Raw genomic sequence first — 13,485 nt, forward strand, 5'->3', positions numbered from 1 at the left:
TGCTTCATGGATGTGCAATGATATGAATGTTTGCTCTCAAAAATTACACCTTTTTTTCATTTTTCTTTTTTTTTAAATTTTTTGGTGCACTTACCCCAGCATTGGACCACATTTCTTTTCCTGCAGGCCAACAGGTTTCCCATCCCTCATCTCTCCTGTCTCCTTCACTTTCTTCTCAACACCTTCTGTCTCCACTGCTGATGGCACTGGAATGGACTCGGCCAACCGCGGAATTTCAAACGGAATGGTTGTAGGGGCACATCCCTCAGATATCTTTGGAATGCGGAAATTTTTCAAAATGTTCTGTTTGGTATCCATGGACTTGATAGTACTGCTCTTCTGGCTGCCTGTGATGGCAACCGTGCTGCTAGCAGTGGCAGAGAGCGACGCAGCACTGGGTGGTACGGTATTAGCCAACATGCCTCCCTTTTCTAGAGACTTTTCAGCCTTTTCACGTAACAATTCTGCCTGTTTACTGGACACTGATGTAGATTTGACTTGTGACTTTCCACCAATCTTAACAGAAACTTCCTCCTTTTTATTTCCAGGTTCAGAGTTCTTTACCAAAAGCTCCTTTTTCTTAAAAGGAGGATCCACAGTTTTTACTGGTGAAGGACTGGCAGCCATGTCTGTGGTTGCCACGGTAATGGTGCTGTCCAGTAGAGCTCTCATGTCGTCAGCACTCTCAATATAGTCTGCATCTCTTTTACTTTGCGAGGTCTGGCTATTCGATCCAATACCAGGAGAAATGGCCACAGGTGTCACTTTGCTGGAAAGTTTCTGCTGTTCGGAAGTCGGTGCTTTAGATCTGCTTGTGCTGTCAGACAAGTTGTTTCGAGTATTGAGATTTGACAAGTGTGTTTGTTGTGACTGTACTTCCTTCTGTTTATCAGTGGTTACAGTGGACTGTGTATCTGCAGAAGGATATTGCTTTTTCATCTCAATTTCTGTGGCATTCCTCGAATCCTGACTAACTGTTCTTGGAATACGCTTTACAATCTTGTCTGCTTCCACATCTGATAAAGAACTAACATTTCTAGTATCACTTATCTTTTCCTCCCCAGAAAGATGTCTGTCTTTCGTGAGTGATTGGCTAGTCTGTGGTACCGATCCTGCTGTCTGAGCAGTAACCTGAGAAACTACCCTTGGATCCCTTGAACTAATAGAAGGAAATGCTTTCTTTTCTAGAGAAATGCCACTGTTAAGAGTTTTACCCATCCCCTGGGTGGCTCCCCCTGGGGGAAAAATCCTGGGACTGGGATATTTGGGACTGCCAGGAGGCAGCTGGATGTCCCTAATGCTCTCTTTTGTAGGAGATTCAACTGGGTAGTTTTGTCTTTTTGTATGATCTATTTTTTGACTTAGGTTTGTATTATTTCCACCTTTAGACAGGTCTTTGTGACCTTTGGACTTTTCGTTATCAAGTCCTGGAAGATAAATACAAGAGGATGAGCAAGTTTTCTAATTTACACACCATTTGTTCTCTGGAGGAATAAAAAGAATACTTAACCTTCACTATTCCTTTAAAATTCATGATGTATATTTTATACATATTAGCTGTATAAATTATCAATAAATCGGCATCTCTGAGAGCTTATTACTTTGAAATCTAGGTAACGTTAATCATAGAGATTGCAATGTCTACCAACAACTTCCAAATTTGCAACAGTATGACAGTTCTTACATAAAAGAAGTTACATTATTAATCCCATTTAACAAGTTATTTAATATGACATCATACAAATCAGTGCAATAAAAGAGAGTTGACAGTCAACAGTTAAAGTTGGTACATGATAACAGTTGGCCACAATTAAGTCTTACCTGTTTTCATAGTTGTTGAAGTCAGCCCCTCTGTGTTAGACGCCATATTCAAAGCCATGTGTGTCTTCTGAGTAGATCGAACCATTTCTATATTGCTCATACTGCTCATAGTGGTACCCGTTGTGCTGCTCAAACCTCTCTCCACTGATACCGTTGTCATGGTATCCTTCATAATAGGACTGTCCACCTTGGCTGGAGTGGTCAAGCTGACTATTGGACCAGTACTGATGGGCATGGCCTGAGTTGTACTGACCGACGATCTCCCCGTGGTCTGAACGGGGCTGGTCAACAGGCCTGCTGAAGTCAGTGTAGAGCTGACTGCTGGTCTCAATGTAGTCTGAGTGATAGTGACACTGGTCTTGTTGGTATTGGCTATGGCTGTCTTGCAGGTACTTGTGCTGGCTGGGTTTCCGACAGAGGGGCTCTTTACTAAATCCGAATGCTGACTACTGGTAGCTGTCCTCAGAGCACCTGCTCCCGTTTGTGACACAACAATGGAGGACTTAGCATCACTGGAATGGGGGACCGTCTCAGCAAAATCACTATCACTTTTAACCAAGGTGATGTCCATCTGTTGGGTTTGCTGATCCCGACCCCCGCTGTTTGATATGTAAGCCACAGGAGGTGACCTCATCTCGACTGTTGCTCCATCTGGTGACCTGAACATCCCCTTGGCCATCCTTGGGTCCCTGGACCTTTTATACAGGGATGCTGGAGAGAGGTCCTGCTCACCAGTGGGCGTCCGCGGTGGTGTCTGAGGTGGCGTCATTTTCCTTTGTTCTATCAACAGTTTCTGCTGAGCCTGAAGCTGCTCGATGTTCTCCGTCAGCTGATTGATGAGAACAGAGATGGACTTGTGGGTCAGTTCTCCCTCTTTAGGAGAGGGGCCGGGTCTGGAGGATATCCCCAGGGGTGGGTTCACGCCAACCCCAGGGCTGCTGGGGATGAGCCTTGGAGAGGTTAACAAGTTCGAACCACCAGGTGGCGCTAAACCATCAAGAGTCTGTGGTGATGCTATAGAGGGCATACTAATGGATGATATATTGTTTTGCGAAGCTAGAGACAAGCTGGACTGGACTGTATCTGATTTAATATAGGAAGATGAAGTAGAAGGGCTCGGGCTTGTGTATGATGTATTTCCTACTGATGACTGGAATGATACACTCATATCTTTTTGTTGTGCTTGAACTATAGATGGCGCCTGCACTTGTTGGACAGATGTCATCAGCTGGCTCTGTCCAGTGGTGCCACCTATTGTAGAGGGGAATGTTATCAGACTTTTTGGGATTGGCTCCTTGAACTGGTATGTCCCTCGTGCTATGGCCAGGTTTCGGTTATTTTGCATAATGCCTTGGTCCTGGAACCCCTTCTCTAACTTGGTGTCCATCAAAAGAGCACCGGAAACAACTTGACTATTAAACCCTGTGTCAAAATGGTCCAAGGGAACGTGTGGAGTGCGAGTGAGTTTTGGTGGCAGCCGGAACTGATCTCCTGAAGCATCTCGCAGACCCTGTACAGGGCTGACCCCTGGTGGTTGCGATGGGAAACCTGGGGCAAAAGGATGGTTCCAGGCACTGCCGCTGGTGTCTTGATGAAGACCAGTGGTGTCACAGGAACCTAAGTATGAAGGCAAAAATATATTAGAACGAAACTTGTCAACGCAGGTTCTTCTTCAATGTGGGTGGCAAAAATGGCCTTTTTTGTTACGAAAGCCTTATTTCAGAAAGTATTTAGACGCATTTTTTTTAATGTCTGATGAAATGATATTCAAATTTTTGTACCCAGATTTTATCTGGCCTGAAACAACAACCACAACCAGAGAAGCAATCAAATAGCACAGACCTCTGCCAAGGAAATTAATGCATCTTCAAAAATATTTTTAGATTTTAAGTTAGCCCATTTCTAAAATGAAGTCAAAAGTTTTATCAAAGTATGTAACTTTTCGAGTAGACAATCACAAACAAGGGTAAAAAATATACCTCTATGGTGGAGGTACATCTAAACATGGTCTGAGAGATATTTAATCAGTTCAGCACCTACCTCCAAATGCCCGGCTGAAATCCACCCTGACTGCTTGTGACGGTCTGTCTTCTTCAGCTGCTACAGGCGGTGTATAATCTATAAAATAAAAGTGGAGGCAGTGAAATATATGCAAGGATGTCAAACATTAATCTTTAATGTCAACTGTATCAGCAGTGATGCTGACCTAGACATTCTAATTTTTATTGTTGAAACAATTATGAAAAATCTTGTTAGAAGCACACCCACATACACACACATATTGCCAAAGTAAAAGTTGCCATTATATTATATTATATTATATTATATTATATTATATTATATTATATTATATTATATTATATTATATTATATTATATTATAATAACAGTCACTGTGAGAGATAAAGTAGAAAGTAAAAGAGGAAAAAAATCACGTGCACATGAATGAAGTAGACATGGTGAAGAAAACTAACACCATACTACCCTTGACAAGGAGGTTGAACTCCTAAAAGTATGTTGAGTTGGTAGGTAATCCAGACATTTTGCCTCTCTCACACATAGAGCACTCCTCTTCCCAAATATGCCCTTAAAATCTGTACTAAATTACTGACTTCCCTGATTTTAGAGTGCATTGTAGAGCTCAATCAATGCAAGCAAAATCGACATTCGCTAGCTCAGCACCTGGGGGCATATTCCATGTACACACCATCTCAACATTCTTCCATTTTAGGAGTTCAACCCCCATGTTTTATATCAAAGAAACAAGCATTATATCTAGAGCTCTGAAAATAAACAATCAACTTGTAGCACAAGTTAGGAAAAAAAAAAACAAATGGGTAATAACCTCGAGAGCAAAGAAAGTTCTAGAAATATGTGAGCACATCTCAAACATTCAAGAACAAAACTAAATAAATAAATAAAAGAAAAAAAATAAAGAAAAGAAAACAAAACAACAGAAGTACAAACCATGGCTTTGTCGATTAGTACATGTACCAGACTGAGTTTGTCCTGTCTTGTATCTACCAGAGCCCCCTAGTGACATAGTCAGGCTCCTTTGTGCATGCCGTAAATTTGATCTGTGCGCAGGAGGCGACCTGACTACTTTGTCTATGTATATATATAAAAGCAGGGGAGGACTATGTTACACTACAGAAGTATACTGATAAACCAAACATGACACACTACATAAAATCTATTTCATCACACTCAACAAGAAGCACTTAGTATCTAAAGATAATATTCACACTAATCATATGAATACATGTACCAAACAATTTAACTCAAAAAATAAATAAATAAATAAATAAATAAATAAATAAATAAAATTTAAAAATAATAAAAAAAGCAGACAAAAAGGTTTCAATTAAAGCGTTACAATTACAAAAACAAATCTTTGTTTTTGTCTTTTTTTAATCATAATAAAAGAAAACATTCAAAACATATTCCACACAAATATCAACTACGACCAAGTCTATTTTTTAACAAGAAAGTAATAAAGACCACAGAACCACTCATTAGTTTACATTATTCCCAAAGCACAACAGCCATGTGTGGTATTAAATGTGGTTGCGTTTACCTCTCATTGCCTCAACTCTGGATTTCTCAGAAATAAAAACACAGTGAAGTGCCATACGCTGCTCACTGGGGGTTGACAGTCCTGGAATTAAGACAAATCTGATCATACTGATTTATCCAGCAAAGACTTTCATCAGCTGTCTTTCCGTGCGAAAATTTGTCTCATTTAATGCTCAAGGTTTCTCAATCTGTCCTAGAACAATGTTTTTCTTTTTTAATGAATTTTTATTTTTTTTCCTGCAGAACACTGTTGATAACAATAAGGTGCTGGTTGTATTATTTCATTCTCTAAGAAGTGATAGCTGAACCAGAGGAAGACTTGGTTTCACAAACTATCATATTTCATGGTCTCAGTCTTCCATAAAAATTACAAATATTTTGTACAACATTAAAAAAAACTTATTCTACAGGTGAACAGACAGAAGAAACTGGCTGCTAACATATCTATTTTTACGAAACCAAAACCTGAGAAGATGCTCCTCACCCAATCTGTGTGTTGCTTCACAATTAGGAAAAAGTAGAGCATCTGCTTCTTCTATTTTTACAATGATGGCCTGGAGTAAAAACAAATCACTACATATACTGTAGAACCATATCTGATGATGAAAAAAACATAACTTTGCATGCATAATTTTATAAAACTAACAGCAAAAACAGCATTTATATAGAACGAGGAGACAGTTTCCCGTGAATTTCAACTACAGTGAAAAAACATATTGGTCATCAGACATCAAAGTGAAGCTCAGTAAGTGGCATGCTTGGAATGCCACAGCCATTGTACTTGAGGGTATGCTTTGTGTCAGTGGACAATGGAAAATTTAACTCATGGAAGTTTTCTTTTTTTAAATTTAATGTTGTTTCCCCCCACCCCTCCTCCTCCAGAAAAGCTATTTATTTTGCTGTGCTGCCCTTCACCCCATACTCACAGCATCCTTCCTGAGCAGCACAGCCAGAAGACTGTTAAACTTGTTCTGGCAGCCGCCCTGAGGTCGCAGTTCACAGTAGTTGTAAAAGAACCCATTGTTAATGACTTCGTGGTGCCTGTCCATCACCAGTCCAGTCAGGTAGCGCTGGGTCACCTTCTTCACAGACATCTGGGTGCTTATGTTCATAGTGTTCCCACTGAAATGGGGGAATTTTGTAAAGATTGTTCTTTCAGGGGCAACCTTGTTATTATCTAAACTTGGTAACTCTAGAGGGTATCTCATTCAAACTTGGCAACTAGAGCACTTTTTATTGATAATAAGTCACTTTCTTAAACCTTAAGAGAATATCACAACAACAGGAAGTTATATATTTTTCCTGAACAATCATTAATTAAGTCAAAAAAAAAAAAATGATCTGTGAAATAAACATCCTGCAAATTAAACACATCTTTAAACTTAAAAATATTTTATGCAAAGATAAAATTAGATGTTCTTGGTACAAATTTTACTGTTTAAACATCACAGACAAGGCCAGTGCCCATACTTACATGCGTGCTGGCTTAACACACAGACCATAAGAGATCATCTCCACTCCACAAAGGAACCCTCCCCTGTTGCTGACCTCCCCCCTCCAAATCAGCACTCCCCTGGGTTTAGGGTTCTCGGACACCTGCTGTCCCATGTCCATTGTCCCCAAGACTGGCCCTGACACTGGACGCGTCTCCGGCTGTGTAACACCGTGAGGGTCTGTGTCCACACGCAGCTTCTTTGTTTGTGAAATCAGTGCCTGGTGGTCAGAGTCAGATGTCCTCCTTTGACTTAGTTGTGTCTGAACTTGTTCAAAAAATTGCGTCTGGATGTCAGTTCTCTCCTTCTGTGCAACATTGGCATGTGGCTCAGCCTGATGACTTAATTGCGACTGCAATAGTGGTGCCACCTTTTGAGTAAACTGCTTTTGAACCTGTGGTGCAACCTGCTGAGTAAGTGGAGACTGAAAAGCTGGCGCCATCTGTTCAGTAACCTGGGATTGGACTTGTGGCGCCATCAGTTTGGTAAACGGGGGTTGAGTTTGTGGTGCTCCCTTCTCAGAGAAATGGGAATGAACATTTTGCCCAGCCTGTGGTGGCAAACACTGTCCGTGTGAAGAAAATGTCATTTCACCATACTGTTCCTCCTTTCTTTCCTGTGGGGCACCGCCAATGGGTTGTGATCCTGGTGGAGTGCTAAGAAGAGGGGGACGATGTGAGGTGAACCCAACTGCACCTTTTACTCCTCTGAATGTAAATATAATACAGAAATAATATTACACATGTATATATGAGTTAGCAATGTTTTTAGATTTTATAAATCAAAACCACTACCGTATATAAGTAAGTCATAGTTTTGCTTATTCAAAAATGGATTCCATAAAATGATAAATTAGGTTTTAAAATATCAACTTTGACAGTCAAATATAAATGAAGTCTGTGATACAGTATAACCGACATCAAATACCTGTCACAATAAGTCCACATTACATCAAACAGGAAAGAAGAATTGGGAAAGGTAGCTACTACATAGACCATTTACAACATCACATACTACTCCAACCAACCAGAAATAATCAGCCACTTAATGTCACAATAATCAGAGACACAGCTGGGGTAGGAAAATAGAATCAACCATCCAATTCTAGGTAACAATCCCGTACTTCCACAGGAGATGAGGGTAAAGAATTGATTATTTTCAAGCATACCAATTAGGCAGTGATAATCAAACTGACTGCAGCTTGCCATAGAAATCAACTCAGGCATGAGCCTGGAATTTTCAATAAAAAAATCTTTGAACATATATTGTGATGATACATCTGGTAATGTGTGATAATCTGAGGAACCATAAGAAGTTCTGAACTGAATTAAAAATCATGAAATTCCATGATTTTTCAGAAAAAATCTCATGTCCGACATAATTGGAATGACTGTGCAACATTGAGGCAAATCACAGAGGGAATCGATTGATTTAACCTGAGGTACTGGCCATTTATATTTCAATTCATATAATTACTCAAATTTAATCATCTTAATGATCAATTAACATCTACAATTTAACATAAGCAGAGAGCACAGGGGTATAGATCATAAGGCTGTTTTGGGTGGACTGGTTACACCTCTACAACACCCACATGAATAATACTTACAACTGGACCCTGTAACAATTGACATATTAACCACCACCACACAACACATATCGACTGCATTGTGTCCCATCCCCAACAACCACCACCACACCTACATACAGCATACAACATTAAAAAGCTTCATATGTCATGGGTACCTTAAAGCAACACAAACCTCTCTAATTTCTGCTGATATTCTACTTCTACTTCCAGACAACTACTGTTAGTGTCACTGTCACTGTTCTGTCTTACAGGACCTTCAGGCCTTATTTGCATTTCAGCTTTCTTTACTTGTGCCATCTGATTGGTCAAACCTAACATGTCTGCCTGATATGTTGGTCCAAGTTTATTGCTTCTGCCAAGCTGAGTGTTGGAACCTAGTTGTTCAGCAGAGCCCAGTTGACTGCCAGAACCTAGCTGCCCAGCAGAGCCTAGTTGACTGCCAGAACCTAGTTGCCCAGCAGAGCCCAGTTGACTGCCAGAACCTAGTTGCCCAGCAGAGCCCAGTTGACTGCCAGAGACTAATCGCCCACTGGAGGGTAGTTGACTGCCTGTTTGCCTTGTAGAGCCCAGTTGACTGCCAGAACCTGTTAGCCTTGTAGAGCCCAGTTGACTGCCAGAACCTACTAGTCCAGCAGAGCCCAGATGACTGCCAGAACCTAGTTGCCCAGCAGAGCCCAGTTGACTGCCAGAACCTAGTTGCCCAGCAGAGCCCAGTTGACTGCCAGAGACTAATCGCCCACTGGAGGGTAGTTGACTGCCTGTTTGCCTTGTAGAGCCCAGTTGACTGCCAGAACCTGTTAGCCTTGTAGAGCCCAGTTGACTGCCAGAACCTACTAGTCCAGCAGAGCCCAGATGACTGCCAGAACCTAGTTGCCTAGCAGAGCCCAGATGACTGCCAGAAGCTAGTTGCCCAGCAGAGCCCAGTTGACTGCCAGAACCTAGTTGCCCAGCAGAGCCCAGTTGAATGCCAGAACCTAGTTGTCCAGCAGAGCCCAGTTGACTGCCAGAACCTAGTTGCCCAGCAAAGCCCAGTTGACTGCCAGAGACTAATTGCCCACTGGATGGTAGCTGACTGCCAGAACCTATTTGCCTTGTAGAGCCCAGTTGACTGGCAGAACCTATTTGCCTTGTAGAGCCCAGTTGACCACCAGAACCTACTTGCCTAATTAAGTCCAGTTGACCGCTAGAGCCTAGTTGACTGTTAGAACCTATTTGTCCAGCAGAGTCCAGTTGACTACTTGCAGCTATTTTTTTCCCACTGTTCAGTTGAGTCACGGATCCCATGCGACTAGTGCCAAAATGCAGGGTTTTGCTTGTGCCACCTATGCCCAGATAATTCATTAAATTTTGATAAAGCTCTGTCCTGTTCTCCTGCATGCTCCTTTTGGTAGTATTTGGCAAAACTGGAGGCTTTTGAGCCACTGTCTTTAGCTGTGAAAACACTCTCTCTAAATCATATACAGTATTAATAGATCTTGGAGCTTCTTGTTTGACATGAGGTCGAGTCTGTTTCAGTGATGGCACTGTTATAGACTGCAAAACAGAGCATTCGCTGGCAGTTACAGTGCTACTAGAAACATCTGGTGCTGGGTTAATATAGGTGGCAGTTTGTGAGGTACTGATGGAAAAATCAGTTGTCGTCTGCCTCTGTGGTGTGGGAGACTTTGGTGAGAGCATTTGAACAGGTGTTTTGGGCAACTCTGCTGGTTTGTCTAGTATGGTTTTTATCTGCGTTGTCCCTTCATTGACAGACATATCATTCTGTGTACGTACTGGAAGTAACAGTTCCCTCTGTGTGCCCATGTCTGTGTCCAGAGCCTCAGAATTTGCCTTCACTTCTGTAAGCACATCAAGATTCTTAGTTCCGCTTGGCTTAACGGATTCTCCGTCATGCAATGTTGTCCTTGCTTGAAGAACCTGAATTTCAGATGCTGTTTCCTTCGTAGGCTCATCACTAGTACGTCTGGCTGGGGACCTTAAACAGGGATGGGCACTTATTTTGTCTGCAGAAACCACTGGACTTGACTGGGAACCAGAAGAAACTGATGGCACTGCAACATCTTTACTTTTAGTTGTGCTTTTATCAGCTGATACTGGAAACCAACTTCCTTGTGAGGGATTCTGGGACTTAGCAGCACCTACAGAGGGCAGCACATGCTGGGGGGACTTGGGTACAGTACTGGGAAGTCTGCGCGGCAAGACAGGACTTTTTGGACCATTTAAAGTCGGCTTAGGTTTCTTAGTCTGAGAACCAGCTGCAAAAGCAGGCTTATCTGGGGTCTTAGATATACGTTTCCCCCACAAGGGTTGAACAGAGTTGCTACTACTACCACTAAGATTACAGTCATTAACATATCTCGTAGTGACATTGGAAGATGCCATTTTTGACTGACTACCAGACCTGCTACGGACTGGGGGGTTGTTTTGACTGGGGGTGGAGGCCACACCCTCTGATACTGAGGGGAGCTGTCCAACTTTCCTACTGAGAGGTCCTTGTTTTAAGGAGCGTTTTGGGTGGTTAGTCATGGGACTCATTGGGCCACCTCCCTGCTGTTTGTTAGTATCCCCAACTCTGCTGTGGTCGGCAAGAAAAACAAACCTTTTGCTGGTGGGTTTTTTGGCAGACTTTGCTACACTGGACTTAGCTGCAACATTGCTGGATTTTGTGCTTGACTGTGAAGTGGAGTCTGGTATGTAAGTGAACTCCACTACGGCGTGTGGTAAAACCTGACGTGGACGCTGTTCAATGCCAAGGTCTCCATATTCATACAGGTAAATCTGAAATGGAACATGGTGGCTGTCAGTCTGAAGGGTTAATTTAAAATGGTGCAGGGTAAGGCCAGACAAAATGGTAAACTAGCATGACTAACCCTTAATATTAGATCACATTTTTCAGCATCTGTTTTATAAATCTATTTTTTTAACAAGTCTTCCAGCTGTTTGAATTTTATCAAGCCTTCCAGCTGCAAAATTAGTTGTCCTCTGCTGGAAGAGGCTGTCCAAATGATGGCTGGACAGCTCACTGGCTAACCCCTTGAACACCCATAATATTTCTGTCCCTTATCCTTGCAAAACTATTTCCTTATGAAATGTACACTAATACATAATCTAGACGTTTTTTTTTCCTTTTCTATTCAACCTTGTTTTACCTCTCCCATTACAGATTACACTAAATCTAAAAACCCTGGATTACATTTAAGCTGTTATTAAGACTTAACACCATGCCTCTTCATAGCTGAGGCCATATTCACAACCGAAGTTCATCCACGGATAAAATATGGCTGGCCCACTTGAAAGCTTACCACGTAATCCCTGCAGGGAATCTATTCAGTGTATATTAGGGGATTAAGCAGCAAGCTTTCAAGTGGGTCTGCCATATCTGATCCATGGACCTGTTAGACCACGGATCAACTTGTTCTGAAAGCCCTCTAAAAGTGTTGAGCAAACAAGCCAAGGGAGCTTAACACATCAATATTACACAGGCGGATGAAGGATTATGCTGAAGAAACCGCACTAGGAAATTAGGCATTTCTTCTAAGTTGATCTGGCATAGTGCTGTGCACATAAAAAACACTGACAGGAACTATTGGTAACTTGCTGGATACAAATGATCAAATATACTTATGCAACTGACTAATAACATTATATGAACTTATTATTAAACAAAAAAACAGGATTTTGTGATGTAAGGAAAAAAAGAATTCAAAGAAACAGCTAAGTGGCCTTATGACCTACAGTTTAGAGGTTGTGATAGGCAACAAACCACCAAAAAATAAAAATCAGACAAAAAACACACAAAAGAAAAGCACCACAAAACAAACACGCACTCACAAAAATAAAATAAAAAAATAAAAATAAATAAATAAATAAATAAAATAATAATGTCTGACAAAAGGACCTGGGTAGACTGGAAGGCCTGCAGCATGGTCACTGCACTCAAGTTAAAGGAGTTGGCTGTCTTGGAGACATGACAGTCACAGTTGGGGGTGGGGTCCAAGTGAGCACTACTCTCCAACATACGCATGGTTTTCCCCTGGAAATATTATGGTAAAAGCATCTTAAAAATATGACATACAGAGAGGACTGTCAGAAGGATACCGGATTCTTGTCTGGCTTGTGTGGACAACATCATTTTTCTATCATAATAATTCTTTTTTTTTTTTGTTTTTTTTTTTTAAAGAACATGAGCGTTAATACTTAAGTGAGAGAGAGAGAGAGAGAGAGAGAGAGAAGAGAGAGAGAGAGAGAGAGAGAGAGAGAGAGAGAGAGAGAGAGAGAGAGAGAGAGAGAGAGAGAGAGAGAGAGAGAGAGAGAGAGAGAGAGAGAGAGAGAGAGAGAGAGAGAGACTCTTACTTACACATCACAAAAACAAGATCAAAATGAAACAATAGAATATGGATAAAATACCAGTTTGCTATAATTTCATGCTTAGCAGCCAACACAAAAAAAAACAAAAAAACAAGGATATTAAACACACGCACACACTCTCTCACAAAGGAAAGAAACAGTAAGAAGCAAATTACCTTCATGATCTTAAATATAATTAGCTTTGCAGAGAATCCGAACTGCATAGGTACCTGGCGAACAATATCTGCGTGACGGCAGAGGCTGACACCTGAGGAAATTAATTAGACATCAATACGTCAGCAACATTTATCGTGACAAAAATAAGCCAACTAAACAAGCTTAATTGACATCCTGACACCAGAAATTTGCCAACACTTCTATTGTCTCCATGGTTATGAAACACGCAGCATGGCTCTCAAGTGTTCTTTGGCAGGTGCAGTTTCCACAGAACCTGAGGCTCACTTTCGTTTTGCTTCTAATTTGGACCCAACAAGTGTCATTGTAACTCCAGGATCTGGTTGAGAATGAGTCATGAAAAATAAGCCCTTGATTACTGGGAATCCTCTTCAGAGTCACGAGCCTGTTTGTTTAGATGAACAGGGATGAGAGCGCTATTTACAGACATGAGCCTAGGTTTTTTTTTTTTTTAACCTATGAA

General features: G+C 41.3%; 1 protein-coding gene across 1 annotated transcript in view; it reads right to left on the minus strand.

Moving 5' to 3' along the window:
• LOC106172556 (uncharacterized) overlaps positions 1–13,485 on the minus strand; it is a 45,548-nt gene that overhangs the window by 23,235 nt on the left and 8,828 nt on the right. The window contains exons 5-15 of the mRNA XM_087015556.1: positions 13,004–13,095; positions 12,379–12,513; positions 11,080–11,258; positions 6,871–7,596; positions 6,323–6,518; positions 5,881–5,950; positions 5,398–5,478; positions 4,788–4,928; positions 3,862–3,939; positions 1,822–3,438; positions 95–1,427 (exon numbers count right to left, since the gene is read on the minus strand). Of these exons, the coding sequence (XP_086871682.1) occupies positions 95–1,427; positions 1,822–3,438; positions 3,862–3,939; positions 4,788–4,928; positions 5,398–5,478; positions 5,881–5,950; positions 6,323–6,518; positions 6,871–7,596; positions 11,080–11,258; positions 12,379–12,513; positions 13,004–13,095 (4,648 nt within the window). The remainder of the gene's footprint in view (positions 1–94; positions 1,428–1,821; positions 3,439–3,861; positions 3,940–4,787; positions 4,929–5,397; positions 5,479–5,880; positions 5,951–6,322; positions 6,519–6,870; positions 7,597–11,079; positions 11,259–12,378; positions 12,514–13,003; positions 13,096–13,485) is intronic.

The sequence above is a fragment of the Lingula anatina genome, chromosome 6 (assembly GCF_051362555.1).
Source record: "Lingula anatina isolate TDL-2025a chromosome 6, LinAna3.0, whole genome shotgun sequence".
NCBI classification, from domain to species: domain Eukaryota; kingdom Metazoa; phylum Brachiopoda; class Lingulata; order Lingulida; family Lingulidae; genus Lingula; species Lingula anatina.